General features: G+C 55.0%; 2 protein-coding genes and 1 long non-coding RNA gene across 8 annotated transcripts; 2 read left to right on the top strand and 1 right to left on the bottom strand.

Moving 5' to 3' along the window:
- Positions 1 to 7: 7 nt before the first annotated feature.
- STX6 (syntaxin 6) lies at positions 8 to 13924 on the bottom strand. The gene is made up of 8 exons (XM_066192131.1): positions 13839 to 13924; positions 11168 to 11337; positions 10495 to 10589; positions 8728 to 8790; positions 6545 to 6667; positions 5315 to 5421; positions 3715 to 3809; positions 8 to 2194 (listed from the first exon to the last, which is right to left on the bottom strand). Exons 1-8 carry the CDS (start codon positions 13871 to 13873, stop codon positions 2118 to 2120), a joined length of 765 nt encoding a protein of 254 aa, XP_066048228.1. The 5' UTR covers positions 13874 to 13924; the 3' UTR covers positions 8 to 2117.
- Positions 3254 to 9968, top strand: LOC136294423 (uncharacterized). 6 transcript variants are annotated; one of them, XR_010722398.1, is made up of 8 exons: positions 3254 to 3302; positions 3688 to 4079; positions 4322 to 4391; positions 4943 to 5243; positions 5332 to 5656; positions 7189 to 7375; positions 8265 to 8516; positions 8748 to 9968. It is a non-coding gene; the product is annotated as an uncharacterized lncRNA (long non-coding RNA). The 6 variants fall into 6 exon arrangements; XR_010722399.1 differs by having other exon boundaries at positions 4322 to 5091; positions 5181 to 5243; XR_010722401.1 differs by having other exon boundaries at positions 4322 to 5243; positions 7209 to 7375.
- An 8816-nt stretch (positions 13925 to 22740) lies between the features above and the next one.
- IER5 (immediate early response 5) lies at positions 22741 to 24184 on the top strand. The gene has a single exon (XM_066192129.1). The coding sequence runs from the start codon at positions 22863 to 22865 to the stop codon at positions 23571 to 23573; it is 711 nt and encodes a 236-aa protein (XP_066048226.1). The 5' UTR covers positions 22741 to 22862; the 3' UTR covers positions 23574 to 24184.
- The last annotated feature ends 2742 nt before the right edge of the window (positions 24185 to 26926 follow it).

Genomic DNA, 26926 nt, shown 5'->3' with positions numbered 1-26926 from the left:
AGAGATCTACGCTGCTGCACCTTTATTTAGTGTTAAAGGGGGGCACCACCAGTGACAGAAAAGCAAATGTACACGGGGAAAGGGACCAGAGACACTCGGGTGGTTTACGATGATGTCAGCAGCTGGGCCAGCCCCTGGACTACCAAAGGAGCGGTCCTGCATGGGAGTCATTCCCGAAGGATGCGCAGCCACGCTGGAAATAACGGGGATCAGAGGTGTGCAAACAGCAGCCGGCAGCGAGCCCTGCTCCCTGCCCAGACCCGCGCTCCTGCGAACCTGCTCTTGGACAGGTACAGACCACGGAGTGGCGCAGACACTGCTACAGCCAGCCTTGGAAGGCAGACACCACCTACTCCCTGCAGGGATGCTCTGCAAGGATTAGGAGCCACTGGAATCTGAGTGCGGGTGGGCGCCGAGGCACCACGTGTGCGTTACTGACGAGCACCCGGGCGGGCGGGCGGGGAGGCTCCGTCCAGCCCCGCCCGGCTGCGGAAGGCACGGAGCCGCCGGCTGTGCATCCAGCGCCTGCGGGAGGGACAGGGGAGCCACGCAGACCTCGGAGGGAGCCACGAAGCTGGGGGGAGGAGTGCTCAGTCCCGGAGGTAAAGCTGTCCGGTGGCAAGATTCTAAGGTGGGGGGGATGATTTTGGGGGTGATTTGCAATTTCAGCAGAAGTCTTTGCGTCAGTGCCAATTAACTTCCTCCCCCAGCCCCATCTGGGAGCCATAAGCCAGCCTGCGCTGAGTCTTTTCATGTTTGCAACTCAAAATATGGGAGCAGACTAGAGTAAGAAACCGTTTTTGCTTTCCTCAAGAGTCACCCCCTACCCCACAACGGGCGCTTGCAGCAGGGCCCCTCTGCCTGTTCCTCCGCAGTGACACTGCCCAGGTGACCTTTGGTCACCACATTATTGGTACTGCCCACCTGGCTACTCCACATTCCCTGTAGGGAATACGACACTGCTGAGACAACTCGAGTGACAAACGACTGGGAGGTAACAAAAGGACTGGGAAGGAATATGGAAACATGATCTAGCTTTGAATCTCCTGCCTTTTGGTTGCTTACAGTGGAGGTGTCCAAAAAATAGCGGTTGGGAAAAATGAAGACATCCTATTTACAAGTTCATATACACTTAAAATACATCACCGAGCACTGTTCCTCTGATCATGCGTGCTGTGCACCCACAGAGAGAACGTGGCTCCAATGGTCATCAAAAAAATCTTTAAAAGTTTTTTTTTCCTTAAAAAAAATAAGTTATTTTAGACCTGACAAATCACTTGCCAAAGGGAAGCAGCTGTTAAACAGAAGCAGTGACTCAGTTATACAAGGGCAAAGAAAGCATCAGTCAATGAGCTTTAGAGGCCTGTATAATGAGGGAGGCAAGTTTAAAAGCTTCAAGACTCTCCCCCTCTGGCTCATGGCTGATTGCCAGCGCTCGGTGTGCAGCGCCCCAGGTTTCAAGCTCTGGGGTGTCTGACGGGGCCTGGGTGGCCGATGGCAGGACACAAGACCCTACAGTTCTGCCCTCTGCCCAGTGTAGAGGCTAGGAACGCTCTGGTAGGACTCCCCGTGCTCTCTCGGCAGTGAATTGGTGCTACAGAGCCCGCCCACAGGAGGCAGGGAGGGCCAGGGGGAGCAGGGCCAGGGCTCCCCTCCCTTGCCGTGGCTTGGGGGGTTTCACCCTTCCCAGTAGTGCTTGGGGCTGGCACTGGCAACGCAGTTTGTAATGCTCAGTGAATTCAGTAATTCCTCCCCCTGTCCCGTCCTCCCCAGGGCTCGCTCTCTGTCTCCACCTCCCACCGGCTCCTACCTGCACCGGGTGGAAGTGCAGGGGTCAGGTTCCCCTCCAGCTCCATGGATCCGGACCCAGAGCCCGAGTCCAGACTGCACCGCAGCCGGGGAGAAGGCAGCTCCAGTCCCCCACCCCCTCTCCCCGGGGCCAGGGGAGATGCCGGCGCAGCCGAGCCGCAGCCCCTGGAGGAGGATGGTGAGAGCTGGGTGCGGGTGTTCCTGCCAGGGATCTCTGTGGGCGGACAGAAACGGAGAGTTTCATTTCCCCGCGCTGCTGGGGCGAGGGGGCGGGGAGGGGGCGTCCCAGGAAGTTCAGTTTTTTGTCATCACAGGACAAAAAAGAGGATGAGCACCACTAGCAAGATGACGAAGAGGACAACAATTGCACACCACTGCCGTCGATCTGGAAAGAAAAGGAAGGATCAGTCTTTTCTGCTTTAGTGGAGAAGGAAAACTGGGGGAGCATTTTTCTCCATGGGCTGCTAGGAACCAAATTCAAGCTTAAGCCACAAAAAGCCAAAGCAACAGTTCCTGTGGGAGAAAGGCTGTGGCGCTGTATACTGCAGTGAGGCATTCTCCTCTAGGATACACTGGGGTTTGGGAACAGCTGTGGGAATTCTGAGGCTTCTTCCGAACCAAGTTCAAACAGCTTTGAAAAGCTGGCTCAGAAGCAATTGGAAGGAACAAGCAGAGAGCTGCTGTGTTTGCTCTTCATTCATGGAGTAATCTGTTTGCCAGAGGAACAAGAAGGGATCCGGTGAAAGCTGCCCTGAGGAGCTCTGCCAGGAAGAGATTGTGGTGGCCCTTAGGACAGGGCCAGGAATCAGGTTTCCCTGGACATCTTTACACCTCATTGGCTCAACACCACATCACCTCTGAGAGATGATGGTGCAGCAGTGGGGACAGGGCTGCTGGCATCCCCTCAATTCCTAAGCACAGCAGCTACCCCAGAAAGAGCCCTCCCGCTCTCCCTGGCATAGGCGATTCCAGCAGAAATGCTCTTTCCCAACATTTAGAAACACTCTGCAGAGATCCATGGGTTTTCCCAGAGGAAAGGGCAGAGACACAGGTTTCACCCGTGGTTGTGCTGCTGCTGAGCTACCGGTGACACAAAGTGCACTGTCAGCACTCCAAGTGGTCTCTCTCGGGCTGTATTCTCACCATCTCATAAATCCCTCGGACAGCCTAACCCTGGCAGAGCAGGACTGCTTTTCCTCCTGGCAGGCTGCTGCCTTCCCGAGGTCCTGAGCACCCACGGGAGAGGGGCGCTGGAGGAGGGGCCGGCTGGGCGCGGTGCCAGGCTCGGAGGCAGCCGGCAGCGCGGGACTTCCCGGCAGCCAGGCCGGGCTTCCTGTTTGCTCTGCCCGCGGCGCCCCGCCGGCCCCCCGGCTTCAGGCACAGCCTTATAAGGACTTTTCTGTGCGTTCAGCACAGAATTCAGCTCTTTCCTCTACCAGCTGAGGGAGATGTGACCGACAACAGGCCTGCAGGCGCCAGCAGCCCCAGGGCAGGTGGGATTTGGGAAGGGGATTGCCGCAGGCATTCTGGTGCTCGGGGAAGCCACACACGGTGGTGGCCGGGGTTTAATGGCACCTTGACAGCTTTTGTTCCACAGGCAGCCCGGGAAACTGCAGCAGAGCCGGAGGCTGCAGAGCTTCCCCTCCCACCAGCTAGAGGGGGATTTTCCCAGCAGTGGCAGCATAAATAGAAAGGCATCTGTAAATAAAACAAAGGCAAGGGACAGGCAGCAGAGCAGTGTCTGGGCAGGAGCAGCTGCCGGGCTTGGAAGCCTTCCCCTTCTTTCAAGAACTGAGAGCTGCTCCCTCCCCTTGGCTGGCTGGGTGGGAGCACAGTGTCCCAGCCTGAAGATCCAAGGGCTTGTCTCTCCCTTTCCAGGACTGGATCCCACTTCCCAGGACCTACCACTCGTCATGTGGGACACTTTGGCGAGCTTCTTCATGACGTTATCAAGGCGCGACTGAGTGCTGTCTAACTCGTGGGAGAAGTCATCCAGCATCCTGCGGGCACAGAAGCAGGCACTGGTCAGCACGTGGCACATCCCTCGGGGATTTTGCAGCATGCTCACACACATGGATCAAAACACTGATGTGAGCAGAGTAGCACACCTTGGCAGACAAAATTAATGTGGCCTCCTCTCCTTGAAGCGCCCAGGGGGGGAAAAAAACCTGCTGAAACAGCAGCTGTGCTTTGGTGGGAAGTAACTCGGGATTCCTGCCAGACTGATCCTCCCTGTGTGTTTGTGGCTGAACTCTACACACATCTGCAAGGTGAGGAGTGGGAGGGGCTTCCTCCTTACAAAAGGCAAGTCTCATTTATAATCTGTGATTAGCAGAGACTGGTTAGATCTACGTGTCAGCTTGGACTTTAAATCTCTTTTCTTGTTCAGGGCTTGCAGTTTAAACTAAAATCTTGTTTCAGTCATGTATCAAGTGGGAATGAGATCTGCAGTTGCTTTTAAGGTTCTTTTCAAGCTCTGCATGGAAGTTACCCTTTTATTTCTTCCGCACAGTGACTGTAATGAATCTGAAAGCCTTCCTGAATCCATGCTTTGTCAATGCCAGTGCACATCCAGAGTCAAGGTACCAATCCAATTGTCTCCAGCCAGTGGGACTTTACAGCTTAATGCATTTAAAAGGACAGACTCCTTCATTTGGAGTGCCACTTGTTAAACCTTCATTCAGTGGGGAAAACCTCACTGTGGTAGTTATGAGCTAATCTAGCAAGCACTGATGGCCTGTGTGATGATCTAGAAACAGACACTCCACACCAATCTCCTCTGTGAGAGCAGAGGATTCTCATGCTGCACAACTTCACTCGGGAGGGAGGTTGAAAGTTCCCCCTCTCCATCAAAGATGAAATCACTTCACAAGGGACATGGCCCTCCAGACTTTTACCAGCCAAACAAGGAGGGGTTTTAGGCATAAAACCTTCAAGCTTTTCTGGAAGCATAGCTGTTAGCCTGCACAACTGGGAACTTGTTTGCAAAGGACAAGAACTGGGAAAGAAATCTAATTTATATGTAAATGGATGGATGCAAAATGACTTTGTGAGCTGCCCTTTAACCCTTTGCGTGGGTGAGGGTTATTTTTAACTTCAGTGATGAAGAGCAGCTCTGTGTTGTGTGTTTCAGGGCAGAGCTGAGAGCTCCTGGCTCCAGCAATTGTCCAGGGGCAGCACAAAACCCTGTAGAGTGGAGAAGTGGCCAGTATCTGCATTGCACAGCACCTCCCTCCCTTATCTGCTGGCTGCCTGAGGGGGAGCATGTGAAAAGGAGGAAAGGTAAGCTGGCCTGCCCTAGATGCACGCTTCTAAAGGAAGGAGGTTGCAGTTGAATCCTTGCAGATTGCAGTACAAAATGCTTTGCACAGGGTGGCAGAGAGAGGCTGCCTGAGGGACCAGTGAATTCCACGCTCCACCAGAGGCAGAGACAGGTGTGTGAGGACATCCAGCCATGTTGCAGCCAGCCCCTTGCCAGGTTTTTGCTGCCACGTCTCACACTTACACTGCTTGCTCTTCCAGCTCCCCGCCAATGCGCTGGGACATGTTCTTCAGCACTCCAATGCTGCCAGAGACCAGCTCCAACTGCTCATCCTGCTGCTCCACAATCAGCTGGGGCCAAAGAGAAGGAAAGCGGGCAATTACAGATCTGCTGCCTGCAGCTGGGTTGGAGCCAGCCCACCCAGCAGACAGGCACTCGCTGCTCGGCCTGGGCTCAGACCTAAGGGCACAGCAGGCTGCAGCCTCCAGACAGCCCTGCAAATCCAGCCTCAGCTCATCCAAGCTGCATGCACAGCTAAAGTGACTTTGGAAAGCTCCAAGGGCTGGTCATCAAAACCTTTGCAAGGTAAGCAGGTAAGGGAGGCTGTGCCTGAGAAATGCCACCTGGAATGTGCTGCAGCTAACATGGGGTTAATGCAAGCAGAAGGCTGTTGCAGCTTCTACAGCTAAAAATAGCCAGCCTGGCTCTGAATGTGCCAAAGGAATAAGTCTGCTGCTGTTTTAAGTAATTTTCAGGGCACAGTCACACTAAGGATTAGATTTACCCTAGTTACCTATTTCTAAAGCTATTTATCTCCCTGGAGTCAGTAGGTAAAATGTGTCTGGAAGCCGAGGTGGCATCATGGGTCAGGAGCTTTAGCAGAGTTTGCCACCTCCAAATCACTGCCTGTGTCAAGGCCCTGCACTTCTCCAGGCAAACTCCAGTTTGCCTGGGCGCTTCTCCAGGCAAACTCCCCTGTCAGCTGGGAAGTGCAGCTGGGAAGTACCTCACCAGGGGTTCTCCCAAGCTCTCACACAGCCTTTCTCACTAATCTCACGGTGACAAAAGCAGGAAAAGGAAGCAGGCGCGTGCTCCTGCCTGTTCTGATGGGAGATGCACACAAACAACACCAAACACTTTTTAACCAGGAGAACTTGCATAAAAGAAGCAGGTCCTTTTCTTCTTGCAGTGTTTCTACTCTTCCAAGGACTTCAGCAATCCTTGTACTATTAAATCTTAGCGTGCTACACCTTCCCAATTGTGCCAGCTGCCTCCTAAACACAGCAGAAGCCCCACGCCTCCAGGGTTAAAAACTGTGCTGAGATCACCCAAAGCTGTGCTGCACAGGAAATGCGTGCACAGACACATGCCACAAGCAAAGAGGAGGACTGTCAGGCTCCTGGAGCCAGACCAGTCCCCCTGGCACCCATTTGGCAAGCAAAGCTATGTAGTCTGTGATGCCAGCTGCCTTACCTGTTGTTGAGCTTGCTGCTCCTCGATGAAATGTGAATTTGCTAATTGCAGCTCCCGGTCCAGACGGCTGTATTTGTCAGGTCCAGAGCTCCAACTCTGACTCCCACTGTCTCCCAGGAGTGCCTAAACAGATGCAGAGAGCTCTTAGCAACACCCTTGTGTCTGCTCACAGCCCGTCCACAGGTTGAGGTGGGAAGGCAGACAAGGCAACACTCCTGTACACACACACACAGCATCCCTTTCCTCCTGCTCTGCTGCTACTCAGCCAAAGTGCTGTCATGAACTAAACCAACAGAGAGCCAAAATGCCAGCCTAGGAAGCCTCTGCAGCCTGGAATTGCAGAGATGCCTCTCCAGCTGCAAGAGAGCTGGAGTGAGGCTGACTGACAGTGCGTGCAGAAGGCCTGCACAGCACAAAGGACTGGCAGAGGCCTGCTCAAGAGGCAGCACTGTGTGCTAGGACATGTGAGCTGGGAAGTGTCTGGATATATTGTGTTAACAGATGTACAGCTCCAACTGAGCACTCTGCTGCTACTGACAGGGGCTTAAGAGGGTCTGGATAAAGTACTTAACCAGTTGAGCTGACAGTAAAATAATGCAATCTATAACCAGAGCAGTGCTGTATGCTTATGTTCTATGATCCAGGCTGCCTATCCCTCCAGCAGGCTCTTCAGCTACCAGCACACAAAGTTACTCTTGCTACCTGCCCTACAACCTGAACAGAGCAGCTCATGCAAAGCCTGCAGAGATGTGGCTTCCCAGCCAAATACGTCTGCCCCTGAAAGGAGAATAACCCAAGCTACAGATGCTGGAGAACAAACATGACCTGCAGGTGAGGAATTGCATGCTACAGCACTAGGGAAAGGGACTCTGCCCTCCAGTGTGGAAGCCAGACTGACTTGTAACGAGACCATCCTGCAGCTCCTGGTTGTGGGCAGGATGGAATGACTGAGTATTTGTGAAGAACAGCAAGACAGTGACCAAGCTGTTCCGTCAGGCTGAAAACAAGACAGTCTCTATGGTTCACCTGACATAAGGTTCAAGGAGGGGTGAGGAAAGCTGACAGACTGACCATGCAGGAAGCCACCAGGACATCTGGCTTTGTCATCTCCCGAGACACTGAGCAAGCCCCTGGTCACTCCAGTTTGTGACAAGGGCAGCTCCTTTTTATTTAATGCAGTGAACTAGCTTTGCCTGCAGCTTCAATAGAAAGGGCCTGTTTGCCAGCCTGGGCTTTGAGGGTCAGGTCACTGCTAGCCAGCCCCTGACACAAAGCCCAGCACAAGCCTTGCAGTCTGGAATGAAGGCGAGGGGCTGGGAAGGGAGAGGAAGGCAGCAAGGGGAAGTCAGTTTTCCTGACCAGATGTCACTGCGTGAGCTGGGCCATATGGTCTCCTGCAGCTATCAAGAACCTCATGCAAAGGAAAGCAGCAAATCGCAGGGAAAGCTACAGACTCGTTTGAGCAAAAGTGTCAGGGACTTTGCTGCTGGGAGTGTTTGCCAAGCATGTCAATTAACCCTGTGACAAGCTCAGGAATGAGCTCTGTGCTTCTCAGTTTGTTGTTTTTGCCACGTGTGGTAAGGCTGATGCAGTACAATTAACAGTATGAAGCACACACCAGCTTTTACTGGAATGTGTCTGGAAGTCAGCTCCAGTATCCCCTTACAGCCTTCCCATCAGCCAGGAAGGAGCACAAGCTGCATCTATTTCTATTCCTTAGGTTACAAGTGCAGACAACACGAGACTCCTCGAGCTCCTTCCATCTTCTTACATGACTATTACGAGAAGCAGCTGCATGGAAGGATATTGCACCATCTTGGCTCCTAAATCCAGCAGAGCGCAGGATTACGTTCATTGACATGGATTCTGAGCCGGTTCCCCCCGAGGAGGAGGAGGAGGGAGATTTCCCTTTCCATGGGATGATGCAATGCTGACAGTTGTACACAACCAGCTCTGAAGACAGAGACAGATGGTGAGTGCTGACTTACTGCTCTGAGAGAGGCTTGGGAGAGGCTGGCAGCAACGTGAGAACCAGCTCTCCCAGGGCAGCCAAATGGACACGGCTCAAACACAGCTTGGCTGCAGCGTGCAAGCCCCTTCCCACAGCAGAGGTTTGTGAGGGGAGGAACTCCAGACAGGGTATACGTTGCAGCAGATAGACATTGCCCCTTTCTGGTTCTCACCTGCCTGTTTTTTCTTTCAGCCAGTGCTTGCACGGAAGAGTTTGACATCTGATCCTTCATGTCCTGTTCATTCAACAAAAGAAGCAGCATGTGAGCATTGGATTCGAGGTGTCAAGACACATTCAGGGTGCTCCAGGACTGTCTATACCCAGCAAGGCTTCTACAAGGGGGAGTGTGGGAAGGGAAATTTTCTTTGAAAAAACTTTTGTAGAGTCTGAAAACATACTGTAGGAGTTTCATGGTTATACTAATACTGGAATCAACAGCATTGGGATATTCTGAAAACATTCCTGATTTACTACTCATTTTACTCCAGTACGACCAGAACCACTTTGATTTGTATAATAAACTAACGTTCCTGTTGACAGAATGTAAGGAAGTGTTTGTCAAGGCCTTGAAGCCTATAACCTCCTGGGATTTATTCCCATCTGGTTTTATATTCCATAGTATGAGGTAGATTTCCTGTCCTGTGGCCATCTTCTCTGACTGTGTCAATGTTCTCTCCTACCAATTAATTTTTGCTGTGGAGTTCCTGTAGAAGGTCACTAACCACAGAAGGCTCCCCATCACAATGTAACATAGCCTAGTTTTCATAAATTAGCAAGCAGTCAACATCATCTGGCAGAGGCTGATGCAGCAGAAGAGCTCTGATGCCACCAGAGCATTCAGGTGTGTTTCACTGTTCAGAGATGTGCAACACAACACCAAAGAGCACCACCACATCCCTCCTGGTTAACTCTCACTGGCCGCAGCACATCACAAATTCCCCCATGGAAACTGGGAAGTCAGCTGCACAAGGCCACTTACAAATTTCATTTCCCAGTGGGAGACACTGCTCCGAAACCCATTAGCCAGCACTTTTCAGCCAGGAGAAGAGGACCAGAGAGCAGGCTTGCCTGATCCTGCCCGTTAGGGAGTGGACTACACTGAGGGCAAGGCAGCAAGCACATGCCTGCTGCCCGGGGCCAGCGTGGTTTTGGGATCAGTTCCCAGGCAGCAAGCCTTAGGAAATGCATCCGGACCGCACTACTGCAGGTGGGGTAACGGGCTTGCTGCCAGCCACACCAGTGTATTCTGTGGAGCAGGAACATCAGAGTCATGAGGGGCAGCAGAAACTCAGTGTAGCTATTAATAGGCAGAAAACTTCCTAACTAGCAGCTTGTTACCAGCCACTGAAGCTTTTGGAAAGATGTTTCTTCTCTATTTGTTACCACCAAGTTGTTAAAAATCCCCTTTTTGCTTCTCAGGCGTATGCTTGAATTAAAAAAAGGTCTTCCTCAAGTTAAAAATAAATCCAGTGGTTGTTTGGACTATTTTGCAGGGGTAGGAAGTTGAAGTCACCATGTCAATAACACCAGGCTTTAACCATCTGTCAGTGTTCAAAGTGGTCTCCCTGTTGCTGAAAACCAGTGCTTACAAATGGTCGGGACAGTTGCAATTTCCCTCAGCTCTGAAGGGAGACTCCACACTGCAGCTGGGTCTTCACTCTTCCTCCTGTTACCACAGGCTCCCAGCTCACTGCTGCCAGAGCAGTGTGAAGATTTCAAGGGTGGGAAGCATAAAAGGAGGGAATTCCATGGGGCACTTGCACCCCCAAACCCTTCTGCGTAGCTCCAGGAGGGACCGCATGGGGAAGAGGAGGAAGCCTGAGACTCAGCAGGTAGCAGATTTATTCTCTGCTCTCCAGTCCACCACAGAACAGCCCCAAGCTCTCCTTTTTTAACCACCTAATGCCCCCCATGCCGACTCCAGGGATAGGCTCCTTACCCTGACCACCTGCCGCGTGCTGGTGATGAAGGCTTTGCGGATTCCCAGCTCCGTGGCATCCAGGTTGAATTTCCGCGGGTTCGCCTCGACAATGCCTGGACAGAGTCAAGGAGTCCCGGGAAGCAGCCATGGATACACACATGGACACACACATGGATACACAAACCACCCCCAGCGTGCCAAGTGGCCACTGTGTTGTGCCTGTTCCCAAAATCTGATCAGCAAAGTACAGCACTCTGGATGGAAAAAGAGGCATGGCAGGAATATGCTGTGCAGTGCATGCACATGCACAAGGTTTCTCTTTTCCATGGGGTTTTTTTGGTTCTGTGATGCTGTGCAGTGTTTTCAGGAGCACTCAGAAGAGCACAAGGGAAAAGGAGGATTTCTGGAAGCCAGCCTAGAGAATGAACTGACTCTGCAGAAATCCAGAGTCACACAACACAATAGGCTTTCTAGAACAAAGCATCTTAGAATATACCTTGTAAAAAGGGAAAACAAAAAGGGAAAAGGAAAATCCTTGACTTCTCATTTGCAATTTGAGAAAAGCCGATGCGAACGGAAAATTCAATCCCAAACAGTCCTGATTTATGCAAAGATTGACAAGTACTAGGATTTGGCTATTTAGTACAACTTGGGAACTGCAACTCCCTCCAAAGGGCCACAAAAAGGATATTAATGGTTTCATCCAAGTCCTCCAGGTCCCACTCGATGCTCCGCAGGTTGTTTCTGAGCTCATTAGTGGTCCAGTCGATTTCTTCTCTTGTGGCGATGGAGGGATCTTGCAAGAGCTCCGTCCACCTCTGGAAGAGCCCCTGGGCAGTGTTCACGGCTTTCTGCACCTCCCTGTGCAGGAGGAGAGTGAAGAGAAGCCAAGAGTCATCAGCAGCTGCCCCGCTGCGGTGACACTGGGCCAGCCCCGTGTCCAGCTGGGCAGGGATGCCACAGCTTCCTCCCAAACATCCCTCCCTCCAACAACGTTGTGTTTATTTTGTAAAATAAGGATTTGCCCTGTACCTTGCTGCAGCATGAAGTTACTCATGGAGGGACCTATTTCTTCAGGGGAAGATGCTGAGTGTCACCCAGGCAAGCCAGGGCAGAGGGTCTGAACAAGGCAGCTCTTTGGCAATCCATGCTTTGCATTCCTCTCCCAACAGTTTTCCTCTCCAGGCCCTTAACTACCCATGTAAGATACCCCAAGGGCACACAGAGTTACAGGAACTGTCCCCACACCACAACCAGGCAGATTGTTGAGTGCAGCACTGCTTATTTTAATTCAGCATTTTAAAAAATACACAGCCCTACTACACTGGCTTAGGAAACACAAGTTTTTTCTGCTGCTCTAAGCTCTTTTGGAGACGAGTGCATCCACAGCAAAGGAAGGCACTGCTGACAGCTCTGGTTTGGGGCAAGCAGGTTTGTAAATTTGGGTCACAGACTCTCAGGGTGGTTATCTGCATTTACAAACGCTGCAGCCCTGAGCTGTGAACTACTCCCCGAGGTTTACAGGGAGCAGAGATTAGGAAGGGACACAGATCAGACTGTGGGGGTGTCCAAGGAGGCCACCATGAGCTTGCACACAGCAGTCAGATGTTTCACCCCCGTGAAGGAAAGCAGGGGAGGTCCAGGACAGATGAACTGTGGTGCCAGGACTGCAGGTCTTTAGGTCCCACCAGGGCCTGAAGACCTCCAGTTGCTGTCTCAGCTGCAGTTTCTCAGCACTCTGATGCATGTCCCTCCTCTCCTCCTCTGCCTGCAGCTCCGAGTCTGCCACGCTGAGTGCCCTAAAGTCAGCAGCCTGCACTGAGGACCTGGAAAACTTCATTCCCTCCCGTACTTGTCAGCACAAGCTTTGGTTTTGTTTGGTTTTTTTTTCATCCGAACACACTTGTGGAAGTCCCCAGTAGCAAGAACGCAAAGCAGAGCTGGACATTCTCTGACAGGGAGGAGTTACAGACACCAGGAAAGCAAACGAACAGCAGCTCTTGGTGGCTACAGCACCAGCAGCCCCTCTGACCTGGCAGGTAATAATTAACTCTGGGAGCGGCAGCACAGCCCCTTTCCCCTCCCTGCCCTTCCCTGCACACTGCGGGAACATCTCTGGAAAGTTTGACAGGACGTTTGCTCCCCACCCATGGCGACGACTCCCACACTTTCCTCTCAGCAGGAGCTCATCCTGGGAGAGGGATTCACTTTCCCTGGCTGCACCAGTGTCCCTTCCCACACTTCTTGTTCTCACGTGGCTCTCCCAAACACCCCACCAGGAGCCCTCTGCAGCTCCTCAGGGCTGCCTCACTGTGACACAGGGCAGAACTCCAGCCCCCCAGCACAAGCTGGAGGTGGCCCCACGGCAGTGTCTAGTGACTGAGCTGCTTTCACAGAAGCACTCGGGTTGGAAGGGACTTCTGTGGATCATCCAGTCCAAACCCCCTGTTAAGGCACAGTCACCCAGAGCAGGGGACACAGGGATACCTCCAGATGGGTTTGGAATGTCTCCAGAAACTCCACCACCTCCCTGGGAAGCCTTTCCCAGTGCTCTGCCACCCTCACTGTAAAGAAGTTCTTCCTCACATTGAGACGGAACTTCTTGTGTTATAGTTTATGGCCACTGCTCCTCGTCCTGTTGCTGCAAAGGGTCTGGCCCTGTTCTCCTGACACCCCTCAGAGATATTTATATGCAGTGATGAGATCTTCTTTCAGTCTCCTCTGGACTAAACAGGCCCAGCTACTCCAGTCTCACCTCACCAGAGAGATGCTCCAGACCCCAAATCATCTTCGTGGCCTCTACTGGACCATCTCCAGCAGCTCCGACAGAGCTCCTTTCACCCTATTAATGACAATTTTCCTTTGGCCACCTTCAGCTGCTATTTCCCTGCGTTCAGGCTCTTCTCTGCAGGCTTCCTCTCACGGCCATTGTTTGTGCCACAGCTCGGTCCCTGCTCCTCTGCACCTTTCCCCATGGTCACCCCGGCCTCCAGCCGCGACCCCCCAGCCCCGCTCTGCCCACCGTCCCCAAGCCGCACCTGCAGCCGAGGCCGGGGGGCCCTCACACAGCCCGGGGAGGCCCGGCCGCGGCCCGGCACCTGCCCGCCTCGCCCCAGCGCCTCCCGCGCCGGTCCGCCACCGCCGGAGAGGCCCCGGAGCCGGCGCTCAGCCCCTCGGCAGCACGGGGGGCCTGGCCGCCATTTTCCCCCCACACACAGACCCCCGCCCGCTGCTGTCCCCCGCTCCGCGGGCCTCCCTCGCTGCGGGGCGGCCGTGCCCGTCCCCTCCGCCCCCGGACGCGGCCCCGGCCGGCTGCGCGTCCCTCTCCCCGTGCCCCGGGGCGCGCCGAGCGCGAAGCTTACCCCTTCACCACGAAGAAGGGGTCCTCCATCGACATGGCGCTGCCGCCGCCTCACGCCACGGCCGCCGCCTGGCCACGCCCCCTTCATCAGGCCACGCCCACCAACGACGCCCTCTGTCGGCCACACCCCCGCCGCGCGCCGCGAGGGGGCGTGCCCGGGTGACGTCATGCCGGCATGGCGGCGGCGGGGGCGTTGTGCCGGGGTGCGCTGCGGGGTCCGGGCGCTGTCCCGGCTCTTCCAGGGGAGTTCCGGCAGCTCTTCCCGCTGCCCGGTGTCCGTGTCACCCACAGGATCACACACAGCATGGGTCAGGTCGGAAGCGAGCACGGCGGGTCATCTGGTGCCACCTCCCTTCTCATCCCAGAGCACATGGCGCAGACGGGTCTGGGATATCTCCAGTGAGGGAGACTCCGCGACCTGTCGGGGCAGTCTGTGCCGCTGCGTGGTCACTCGTACAGTGAAGTTCTTCCTTGTATTCGGGTGGAACTCTGTACATCGGTTCCTCCTGCCCCTTGCCTTCCGTGTCCTGGTGGTTGGCACCACCCAGCAGAGTCTGGCTCTGTCTTCTTGGCACCCCTTCTTTAGAGCCCAGAGCTGCACACAGCGCTCCAAATGTGGTCTCACCAGGGCTGAGTAGAGATGCTGGACCGCCGACCCCAACGCCCTGGTCTCAGCTGCCCTACCATGACGGTGGTGGTTACGTCTTCCCATGTAATGCCTTCCCACAATGGTCCACAGTCCTCAGCACCGCTGTGCCAGCAGCAAGACCACGCAGAAGGTGGTGTGTGTCCCATTCCTTGTGTTATGTGGATTAAAGATACTATTTTTTTATTTTAGAGAACTGAAAGCAGCCTTCTCAGTGAAGAGAGGAAGTGAGGTAAGGCGTTCAAGCACCATCTCCTCACGCGCCTGCAGGTAGCACCAGTATTGTTCACATCGGACTCTTCTGTGTGGAAGAAATTTTGTGCTTTATCCCAAACCCAGGCCTGTAAACGTTTGCCTTCTCACACGATTTGCAGCCTTTAAAACCTCATATAAACCAGCCAGCCGGCCTCCTTCACCCAGATTCGTGGACCAAAGCACAAACTTGGCACAGTGGGGTCCTGTCCCTGCCACAGGGTCCCCAGCAGGAGTGGCTCAGCCCAGGCTGTGTTCCCAGGCAGGGTGGGAGGAAGCAGGAGGGAGCGACAGGCAGTCTGCTCGGCTCCTGCTGCCCTTCCTGCCCCGGGGAGGCACAGGCACTGCTTCCTTCCTCCTGCCTTGTGTGGGGTGAGAACAGCCCTGTGTCGCTTGGATGTTGTCCATCCCTGGGTGAGGATCCATTCTTCCCTCATTCCCACTCTCTTAAATCTCTGGGCTCTTTAATAGCTGAGCACAGGCAGCCTTGGGCTTGCAGCAGCTGGCAGGAGGGGGATGATGCCTGCAGAGCTCTGGGAGATGTTCGCATCCATACACACGCAGCAGAGGGATGTCCCTGCCTTACTCCCACACGGGCTGATTTTGCAGGGGCTTGGCCAGGAGGAATCCCCCAAGTTTTTACCAAAGAGCACATCCTGGCCTGCGCTTCCCGAAGGTGGCAGCGGTCCAGCATCCCTAGCAAAGGCAGGGAATGGGCACAAACCCCGTTGGCAGAGGTGCCTGCTCAGCATGGGAACGGGATACCCAGCTTTTGCAATCCCAGCAGCTTTCCTCACGCGCACCCCGGGGTGGGAAGGCTGTGGCACACGTTGGACCGGTTTCTGCAGCTCTTGGGGTGAGAAATCCACCTCCTGCTCCGGCCAGCCCCACGCCAGGGGTGGTGCAACAGGTGGCAGCTTTAGGGCTGGCATTTGCTGGCCCTTCCTTGCTGAATTTGGGATGACTTTCCCACGCCAGCAGGATTTGGGGCGTCCCTGGCAAACGTGTGCTTAGCATGGGAGGTTCCCTCCAGGAACAAACAGAGTTCCCAGGAGTCGCTGGTCCAGTTTGTCTGTCCCTGTCCCACAAAGACCTTGTGCTCCCCAAAACCTCATGATCCTCCTGTGACTTCCACCTGTGCCTGAAACCTTTGCTGCGCTGGGGATGGAAAAGGGAAAATGTCCTGTAGCCTCTCAGAACTACTAGCCAGGAATTTCAGAAATCCTTCAATAAATTATGTGAACACTTTATTCACTCCTTTGAAAATGGGGTGTTTTTTTACAGAATCACAGGATCACTTAGATTGGAAAATACCTAAGATCGTTGAGTCCATTTGCAAAAAAGGGTAAATCTTCACAGAGCTGTTGAGGGCTGAAAATAAGGAGTTTTACCAAAATCTAGGGAAGTTGTAAACTCTTGAGGGATAAAAAAGACAGCCTGGTCTTTGATGCTAGAAATTAATTTACATAATGTAGTAAATAATTTAGATTTTCACCTGAGAGCCACTCCAACCACGCTGCGGTTCGTATTTTTTTTAGAACGAGGCTGTATTTTGCTGTTCCATATGGGAAGCTCTGATTTGGGGCTTGGAGGCAGCGTGGAGTTTCTTGGGAGCTCTTCAGCGTGCTCGGCTAAGCGATTCCTGCTGGGAGAGGAGCGCTGGGTGCAGAGCACACAGCTGCAGAACTGGTCAGGAAAGATCTGATGAAACATTTCTGCACCGTGAAAAGTGCCAGCTCATCAGAATCCCAGCTGTCTGCAGGGAAGAGCTGGGCTCCCTGGAACTTTTATCAGGAAAATCTTTGTGGCATGTGTGTACATGCACGGGGGGATGGGGGGGGTGGGGGGTGTGTGTGATCCCATACTAGCTTGGTGCAAAGAATGTGCATTTGGTGTGGAAGAGGTGCCTTTTCGTCTCAGGGAAAAGCTGGAGTGGTTTGAATTTGGATTTCTAAAAGTGGAGGGGACTTTCCCCTCCCTACCCCTGAAAAGGTTTTACAGCTAAAGGGAGAAGCCGTAAAGGCTTTCGGATGCTTTGGTGGTTTTCCTCCTCTTTTTCATTCTTAGTGATAGTTGAAAAATTTTAGTGGTGGTTTTAAGAGGATTAAGGAAGGGATGACGAAACAAAACGCTCTTCTGGAGTTAAATATTCAGTGTTCTGGTGAATAAAACAGGGAAGTGGAGGAACGGCAGCATTGCTTTCTGCAGGATGAATCCCTGGGATTGCCTGCCATGGGATGCCAGGGATGCTGAGATCTTACCTGGATCCAAAAAGAGATTGCTAAATTGCAGAAGCAGTGAGGTGCTGGGCTGCCAAGGGTCCTTGTTATGAGTGAAATTAGAAGGAACTTTTCCCAGGCAGCCCTTAAACCCTAAAAACTTCCTCATTATCCCTGTGGCCAAGGATGTACTCTCTGGGTTCCAGGCTCCCCACAAACCATGAGAAGGACAAGCTGGTCAAAGGAAGGGCCTTTCAAGAGGGAAGAGATCATCAGGCAGGGAGGCGTCAGCGCCTGCTGGCAGGCACAGATGTTTCATTTCGCAGTTTTCCTTGGTGGGAGGAGGGATTTGACACGGAGAGGATCTGCTGTGCCCTTGCAGAGGATCTGCTCTGCCCTTGCTGCTCACAGTGGTGGCTGCTACTCTTGTGGTGTGATTTTCTGGCAAGTGCCAAGGTCCCTGGTCCCCCTGGGGGACCAGGAAGGAAGAGGGAAGCAGAGCAGGCAGCTCCGTGGCTCGGGAGCATCCCTGTGCCACCTCCCCACCCCGCCCGGGCGGGAAGTAGTCGCACCGAGGACACATCTGCACTCTGGGACTGCGGTTGTCATTTGCCCCATGCCTACAAGGAAGGTGACATTGAGATACAGGGAGAGGGGGGGAAAATAATTAGGCTGAGCCTCCTTTGGGCAGGCGAAGTGCCCTGCGGACTGCCGAGCTGCATCTGGCTCCGTGTGGAGTTCCCGGGATTAATTGGAGTTGTTTAGCCCCAGTCACCGAGGCTGCTGCCTGCTTTAGCTCAGACTTTGCTGGGGAACAAATCACTCCAGTGAAAAACATGGGGTTTGCTGGGCTGCATCCCTGGGCTGTCCTGATTCTTTATGCCCTGGACACAAGGCAGCCTTTGGAAGTGGCACGGGACCCACTGCAGGCGTATCAGAGAGGGGAAAAAAACCCATACAGGAAGGTGGACTACAATAGAAGGGTTGTCTGTTAGGAAACCCCGGACAAATAAATGCATTTTTTTTCCCCAGGAAACCCAAACCAGTACCATAACCCACTGAAAGATATGGGGCCACATTTTTTCCAAGGGAAACAGCTGCCTGAAGAAGGTGATAGCTGGGAGTGGGATTTTTTTTTCCCCCTCCTCTTTGTGTTTGGAGAGGCTGCTAGAGGAGTAGCAGGATATCTGATGGGCAGAGGGACAGGTCACTGTTCTCCAGGGGAGGAGAGGGAAATCCCAAGCCAGGGGCTCAGAGGGAGTGAAGGGAAATTTTAAATCATTTGTGTAGGGTGAGAAGGGGGAATCCCAGATCACTGGTGAAAAAAAAAAAAAAAAAAAAAAAAAAAAAAAAAAAAAAAAGGTGTAGAAGAGAGTCCTGCCTGCCTGGGATATCAACACTATAATCTCTGCCATGGGAAGGGGGGTTTAACCCTGGAAAAGCCCTTTCCTTTCTAGTACATAGCAGTGCTACAGGCTCACACCTCACTGTGGTTTTGGGGCGGGTATCTCAGTGCTCTCAGAAGCCCAGGGAGCTGCTTCCTCTCCTCTGGGTTTAGGTCTGTATTGATTTGTTTGTATTTGTTTCACTTGTGTTTGGCTTTCATTCGTCAGCGATTAGTGTTTGGCTCTCTGGGCTGTGTTTTGGGATGTTTCCCAGCTCTTCTGACCTTATCTCCAAGCAAGGATAAAGCAGAGCAGTTGGGAACCCTGGGGGATTAGTTACCAATATCCGATTGTGGCAGGTCCAGACCGCGTCCACATGAAACATTGATTTTTCTGGGGAAAAAAAACCCAACCCCAGACAACCTTCCTCCTCTTCCTCCTGAGCTCCACATGGGTGCCTGGCAATTTAGATGTTTATTCCTATCCAGAAATGAACTCAAGCTGTGGATAGATTCCCATTTGGAAACGTTCCTCCCTGTCCTCTCGTTTACGTCAGCAATCACTGGGGATGTGCCTGGGTCTCCCTGGGGCTTTGGCTGTCCTGAAGTTCTGTTTTTGCTCCAGGCAGCTGTTGATGTGAAGGCTTTTGCCTCAGCACCGCTGGTGGTGAGGGCCTTTTGATGGATTTGTTCCCATCCTCCTCTCAGGGAGGGTCTAACTCATGAACCCTTATTCCAAATAGAAGAGAGAGGCGTCAGTGCACGGCGGTGGCACTGGGACAGCCGCTGATGGATGCACACAGCGTGTGCTTTGAAGAGACCCTAATTTCACCGTCCATCCTAGCCGGGGGGTTTTCCACCTCCTTTCCGCATCTGCCTTCCTCCTGGAGCCTGAGCCGCACATTTGGTGACAGCGAGGAGCTGGCGGGGGGCAGCGGAGGGGGACAGAGGCGGGGGGCAGGCGCCGCTGTGGGAACAGGATCTCGCTAACCACATCCTCATCCCGCGGCCGCAGGTCGGGGTGGCCGTGCTGGGAGCCAGATGGCCGTGCCGGGACGGGATGGGGCGCAGCCAGGCTCGGGCGGCTGGCAGAGCCCCGGTGCTACCGGAGCTGGGGCTGCCGCAGCATCCCCCGCCGCTGCCGGCCAAGATTCGACCGCACAAATCCCCGACGAGCATCCCGGCGCCGACCTCCTCTGCTCGGCGGCGAGGGCGAATTGAAACGCCTCCAAAAAAGCCGGTGGTGTGCGGCGCAGCCCTCTGCAATTATTAGTCGTACCACAAGCTGCTTCCTCCCTCGAGCTGCTTTTATGTCGCATTGTTTTCCTTTCCAGGTGGGCCTCCGGGGCTGCCTCCTCGCCGCCGCTCCGGCCACAGCTCTGCTGGCGGAGAGGCCACCTTTGTCTGCCAGCCAGCCCGGCCGCCCCCTTCCTCCTCCTCCTCCTCCTCCTCCTGCTGCTGCTGCTGCCAGAGCTATTTCGGGAAACAGCAGCTGAGCCGGAGGATTGTTAATTGTTCGTCAAACCCCTTCCAACCCCGTTGGATCACATGAGGAGATTAGAGCGCCCAGTCACACCCTTTCCCTCCTCCTCCTTCGGCTGTATCCCCCCCTGACCCGCAGGGCAATGTCCCTTCCGCGGGCAGATGGAAGGACCGGGGGTGGGTGCACCCCGCTCTCCGCGATGCGAGGCTCCCACGCAGTGCCCGGCTCTGGGAATCACGGGGATGCCGAGCCGTGCCCACCGGGAGATCGCCGTGCTCGGAGCGCAGCCCCAGCGGGGTCACCGCAGGAGCCCAGGGCAGGCACAAGGAAGGCAGACAAAGCCAACCCCAGCCTCTGACCTCAGAGGCTGCCATGTGACTCTGCCTCAAAGTTACTAAAGCATGACATCAGCCTGAGAGGGAGCGGCAGGGCTGCCACCAAAATACTGCCTGGCTTCAACCGGCTGCCTCTGCCCGTGCTGCTGCTCCTGCTCTCCTGCCTGCCTCCTCCGTGGATCTCCCCGAGCGATGGCAAACCATCGCCCCGTCTCTGCAAAGGGCACGGAGAGCAGGCAGATGTCGAGGCGGGGCTTTGGTGCCCTAGGAATAAAGTGCTGATGGCTGTGCCTGTTGCCCGGCATGGTGTTGGTGGGTGAAACTCGTACTGGGTACAAGCTCTGCTGCCGAACGTTCTGCACCTCTGCTCCTCCCTGCTGGTGCTCTGTCTGAGCGCTGAGAGGGATGAGGGGTCGCTCAATCTCCATCCACACCCTGCTAATCCCTGGCCAGAGCCGGGAGAGGCTGCTGGCCTCTCTATTCCCAGGCAGGGTAGCAGCCAGAGAGAAATGGTGCCTCATGCCATCAGGGTGAGGTGGTGAGCGACAGAACAGGTCAGTCTGCTCGGATCCAGGCATCTTCACCCCACAGAGCTCCCACGCCGTGCCTCCTCCACCCACCTTGGGCTTTTTCCAGCTGGTGTGATGACTTTGCACTGCTGCTTTTTGTCCCGGAGCTGGGATATGCCCAGCTGAGATGTATCAAATCTGACTTTCTGATCCAGGATACCTCTGCTGAAGATGCAAGTGCCCAGATCCTGCGAACAGCAGTCCCGGAGCTGGTGATGCATTTATCAGGGGCACAGCCAAAGCTGTGCCACCGAGGGGACAGGGGTGGTGGGCAGATGTGCTGGCCGTGGGTGAAGAGCTGTGACTGCAGCCCCAGGCATGCGAGCCCAGACCTGCCCTAGCTGGTTAGGCTGACCCGAGGGCTTAGGACAGGGTGTTGCTGGCCCTCTGAGGTGCGGGGAGCAGGTTTGGCGGGTCTGGAAACCCTGGGTTCCCACCGCTGGATCTGGCGTCCCTCCGGCCTCCCACGCCGGGTGTGGAGGGGACAGCCCCGCTCCCCGCTCCCTGCGGCCAGGAGAGGCTCTCCCTTGGTGTGGGCTAAGCTGGGACCTTCTGCCTGTGGGACGTTTTGTCTGTGGGGGAAGCTGGGCCAGGCTGTTTTGGCTGTGTGGCTGAGCATGCCCCGGTCTGGTCATTTCAGATGGAGCACGGCAGGGTTGGTGTAGGAGGGAGGGGTGGGCGTTTTGAGATGTCAACACTCAGGCTGACCTGCTGTTGTGTCCGACACCCAGAGAGTGGCATTTGAGGTTTTTCATCTGTGTTTGACCAGGAGGAAAACATACATTTGTCCTAAGCGTGGGCTTTTTTTTTTTGTTTTGTTTTGTTTTGTTTTTTTGTTTTTTTGTTTTTTTTTTGTTTTGGTTTGGGTTTTTTTGGAGCAGGCTCTTGATGTATCAACTATGTGTTGGTGTGGCCCCATCTTCACCTATTCTTTTATTACCTCTGTGACCAGCCACCCTTTTGTCCTTCCAGAAAGCCAGGACATGGTGACAGGTCCTGCCAACAAAGCATCATGACAGCCTGTGGCTTTCCTTTGGGGGAGTCTGTGGATTCATCCCCTGGGAAAAAAGGGATGGAAACAAGTTGTTATGTGTCAGCTGGGAGTGGAAACTGATACTCTGGGGCAGCACGTTGCACTTCCTTAATTTTAGGCCCTTTCCCTTCTTTTATGTTTGCAAATGGTGGTTAGTCCTTGGTGGAAGGAGGAGGGTCCACACTCCAAGCTCCAAAACACCCTCCAAGCTTTCTTTTTTCAGGTGCCTGGAGCTGTCTGGGGGTGACTGTGTTGTCCCCTGTGGCCCCCAGCCACTTGGCTGATCATGCCACCAGCTTTCACAGCTACAGCCAAGTGAGGTTTCAGTTCCCAGACAAGGTGCTCCGGTTTGCCATGGTCCCCATCACGCTTGGAGATGCCCTATTTGTCCTCCCCTGGAGCCCTTCCCAACCTTGTTGTGGACCTTCCTCTCTGCCCTGGGCTTTCTGACAGCTTCACTGCCGGACCCCTGAAGCAGAATTCCGCCTGGGAGCTGGGCAAGCACGGCTTTCTGCTGCACGTCAGGGCAGATTTTCCTCGAAATCCTCAAAGACACACTTCGCCCTCCAGCCAACAGCTCCACCAGCTCCTTCTCGAACAAGATAAGATACCAGAGACGGGCTGAAATTGCGGGAAACATTCCCAGCCTAACCAAACGGAGGCTGCGCTCGGCTTGATTTGCTTTGTGCGGCTTTTTTTTTTTTTTCTTCTCTCCCCGAGGGACGTTTCCATCGCTTTGGGGCGCGGCGAAGCGGGGGTGCCGTGGTGGGCCCCACCGCTGGCGGTGCGGTGGCGTTGCCGCTTTAAGAGCCCTCTCCGCGGGGCGAGCTTTCGAACGCGCTGCCCTGCGCCGTCATTGGCCAGCGCGCGCGCGCGGGGGCCAGCCGGCGGTTGGAGCGGCCGGCGGCGCGCCCTGATTGGCCGAGGCGGGGGTGGTATAAAAGGAGGGCGGGCGCGTGGGCTCGCTCAGTCTGCGGCGCGAAGAGGCGTTGAGCGGAGCAGGAGGGAGGTGCCGTTTCCGCTCGGCCCGAAGGGTATTTTTGCTTTATTTTCTTCATCTAAATTTTATTCTTTTTCCCTCCCCTCGCCCACCGGGTTTTCCCCATGGAGTTCAAGCTCGAGGCGCATCGCATCGTCAGCATCTCGCTAGGCAAGATCTACAGCGCGCGGGGCCAACGCGGCGGCCTGAAGCTGCACAAGAACCTCCTGGTGTCGCTGGTGCTGCGCAGCGCCCGACAGGTCTACCTGAGCGAGCCGGGCTGCCCGCCCGAGCCGCCCCCCGCGGCCGCCGGCCACCCCGAGGAGGAGCCGGCGCCCCGCACCGCCGCCTGGGCGGCCGAGGAACCGCCGCCGCCCCCGCAGGACGAGGCGGGGAGGGACTGCCAGGGCCCCCGGCCGCGGCGCTGTTGCTGCGGCGAGAACCGCGGGGGCTGCGCCGGGGCCCCCCCGCCGCCGCACTGCCCCCGCAAGCGGAGCGCCGGCGAGCGCGGCCAGGCGGGCTCCCCGGTGAAGAAGCCCCGCCGCGAGGAAGAGGAGCCGCCGCCGCTGCCGCCACCACCGCCGCCCTCGCCGGCGGGCGAGCAGGAGGACATGGAGACGGGCAACGTGGCCAGCCTCATCAGCATCTTCGGCTCCAGCTTCTCGGGACTGCTCAGCAAGGAGCCCAAGGGCCGGCGGCGGCCGCCCCTGGACGGTGGCCAGGCGGCGGCGGGCACGGCGCCCGCCGAGGCGGCGGCCGAGCCGGGACAGATCTGCTGCGACGAGCCGGTGCTGCGGACCCTCAACCCCTGGAGCACGGCCATCGTGGCCTTCTGATGTCCCGGCCGCAGAGACTGGCTCCCCGCCGCGGGCTGGGGGGCCCGGAGGTGACACCCACCGAGCGCCGCGGGGCTCCGGCGCCGGCCAGACCCGGCCCCTTGCGCCGCCGTACGGGAGGGACCGCGGGGCGGCAGCGGCGGCGGCGCTTCCCCGTTCCCCGCCGGGTCCCGGCGGCCGCCACCCGCCCTGGGAGCGCCCCCGGCCCTGCCCTCCCGGAATTCCCCTTCCCGGCAGAGCCGCCGCCCTCCCCGGCGCCCGGGGGAGGTTCCTCGGCTGCCGCCGACCCCGGGGGCGCCCCTGGCGGGTGATATTTTAAGCTTGGAAAGTATTAAGTTTATTAAATAAAGTCTCTATTTTGGAAAGGTTTAGGTCAGAACTATTACATGGTGCTTTTTAAAAGTGTTTGTTGAGAGGAACGAAGTTTACAGACGCTCTGACGGAAAGTCCTTGAGCCTGTTTGTTAGGCTTGGTAACTCCCGGTCTTTGTTGTATAAAGGCTTGGGGCTCCCGTAGGGAATTTTGTACAGTGTTCTCCTTCAGTGATGTATCATGTTTTGTATAAAATGTAATTCTACGTGTACAACACGTATTAAATATTTTCAAGTGTATGAGCCCAGTTCCTGTTTGTTCCCCGGTGGCTCGAGGGGGAGGAGGGCAGTCAGCAGCCGGGGTGTGGTTCTGCGTGTCTGTGGCTGGATCCACCCAGCCTCGCCAGAGGCTTGGGGTGGGTTGGAGTCCAGCTCTTCTGGGAGCTGGGGAAGAAAGGGAACTTATGTCAGGGTGCCTGGAGTCCTTCCTAGGCTCTTCCAGGTGCTCCCACCACTCTTCTGGCTACAGCCGGAGCTGCCGTGGCATTTGAGGTCTTGCTCTGAGAGTACCTAATGTGCAAAGTCACTGTCTGTGAGTGGAAAGCGGTTGCTAAATCCCAGAGGAGCAGCTGAGTGCAGTCTGACCATGCCTGTGGCACAGCCGGGCCGAGCACTGGCCTCCAGCGTTGGTTGCTAGGAGATCTGGGTTGGGGCTGTGGGAGTGGGTTCTACCCAGCAGAACACAGCGACTGCTCTGCAAGAAGTGTGTCTGTGCCTCTTTGCTGTTACTTGCAGAATAGTTCAAACGATAAATATCAGGAGGGTGGGCTTTTTTCCTTTTTTTTTTTTCCCTCTTTCGTTATCAGTGGAGCTATAACTGGGTTAAAGTTCCTGCTCTTAGGGGTGGGGAAAAAAGTTTGGCCTCGGCTTCACAGTGAGTGGAGCGCCCCAAGGCGTTGTAATTAGACTGAATTGTGGGGGATTTTTTTTTTCCCCTGCTTCTTGGCTGGAAGATTCACTAGAGGCTTCTCTGCTCCTAATTAATGAACTTTTCAACTGGGGATTGCATCTCTGGCAAGTCGAAGACGTTTGTTGCAGTGTAGCCTGGGATATCTGGCTGAACCTTGGGACCTTGGGAGCCCGTTTTGGGTGGGGCATGAGAAGTGACCAGCATGGGGTGTCTAACACCTTGGGTCTGTGAGAACTGGAGGTGTTGGGCTGGGTCATCCCAAAGCAGGGGGATGGGCGAGATTAGGAGAAACTGCCTGGTCTGGGCTGGCTTCGAGGCAGCTCTACTGCTTTGTGTACAGTTTAATAGCTCCTTATTTAGGTAAAAGCAAAAGTTCTACCATCTTAATTTTCTCGGTAATTGCACCTAATGGTGACACAATTTCAGTCTGGTAGACGACACAAGGAAATGAGGTGTGATGAGACATTTCTTTTCACTCACTGACCTTTGGGAGGCGGTGGGAAAGCACTGTCCCTGCTTCCCTTGTACAGGTGCTCTCCAGGAGCACCCCACGCTCTCACTCCTGTCTCAAGGGAGGCAAGGTCACCTCAGGATCTCTCCAGTAAGAGGAGAATAGCAGGAGGAGGAGGATGGGTACAGAGGGCTATCTCCCCAGCTCTCCTGCCCCCTCATTTTCTGCATGAAACACTCTGCTCTCAGGGTCAGAAGCTGGGCTGGAGGATGGAAACAGCCTCCTGCTCCTGCACCAGCACAGTTTCCTTCCCAAGGCCAAGGGGAGCAGTTTTCAGTCCTGCCCCTTGTCCACCAGCAGCATCTCCATGGAAGCGGATGATTTTGCCCAGCTTCCAGATCCTAAAATGGGATGGGGGCACTCCTGATCTTGGCATTTCCAAAAGTTTTCTGAGCATCCAATCCCTGGAAGATCACCTGGTCCCGCTGGTTTGTGTGGCCCTGGTGTCTCTACACAGGCAAGATCCAACCTCCCTCTGGCACAGCACTCCGATCTACTGTCTTCCAGAGAAGAGTTGTGCAACAGCTTAATTGCTGCTGGCCTCTGCAAACAGAGCAGAGACTGCCCACAGGTGCCCACGCAGCTCCCTCGGGCTCGTGTGATCTGTGGAGCTACCTGAGGTGAGCGAGTTCTCCCTTCCCGGCTCATGGTCGTGGAGCTGTGTCCCCAAAAGACCCGACCCGGCTCCATCTGCTGTGCTGACGCATGCCTTGCCTGCTCCCCTGGCTGTGTTTATACGTGTGGGGTTTGCTCCCTGTGATGTCTGTGTCCCTGGGGAGCCTCTGGCTGCTGTGGCTGAGGGGGACAGAAAAAAAACGGAGCTGCCAGTCAGCTCTGCTGAGGGGTCTGGACCAAACCAGCCTCAAGTCAAAAAAGATCCCCAGTAATGGCACTGTGTTATCGATTTTTCTGCTTTGTTTTATTTTTTACTCACCCAGTGCCCTTTTTTCTTCTTTTCCAATTCCTATAATCGCTTTTACCTTTTAAGCTGGGTCTGTTTTCCCTAATTCATCAGTTCTGTTGCGCTGCTTCAACCCCTGGACTTTTCCTTCTGCTCACAGAGCTACCGAGATGAGGCTGATGGATGGGACAGCTGTGCAAGGACTGGGAATGAGCTCGAGCTGAGGCTAATGACCCAAACTCACTGCCCAGCCCAATGCCGAAGGAGGGAAGAGAAGCGCATAAATAAGCCAGATAAAAATAAAAACTTCCATCACTTGGGAGAGGGGGGGACTCCTATGGAAACTGCCTCACCGGGTCGAGGAGGAGATGACTTAATGGGAATATGGCAGGATCCTACTCTTCCTAGAATAGTAACGAGCTGCTGGAACTGCTCGCCTCGGCTGCTGCCCTGCCCCCAGTTCGGGTCAGGGCCCGTGGGAGAGGAGAAGTGCTGGGAAAAATCCTTCGGCACAGCCGGAGGGTGGGAGAGATGTTGGCAGAGGGAGCGTGGCAGCTGGGCTGCCAGGGTGATGCTTGGGAAGGAGGGCAGGCAGCAGCCTTTCACTTTTCTCCTGCTGTAATCATCCAGGAGCAATCCCCGGCTGCAGCTCCGGGCGGG

This window comes from Chamaea fasciata, unplaced genomic scaffold, assembly GCF_029207755.1.
Source record: "Chamaea fasciata isolate MVZ Bird 193981 ecotype frontalis unplaced genomic scaffold, bChaFas1.0.hap1 SCAF_10, whole genome shotgun sequence".
Lineage (NCBI taxonomy): Eukaryota > Metazoa > Chordata > Aves > Passeriformes > Sylviidae > Chamaea > Chamaea fasciata.
The sequence above is the reverse complement of the archived record's forward strand: the minus strand, read 5'-3'. Positions and strand labels throughout refer to the sequence as shown.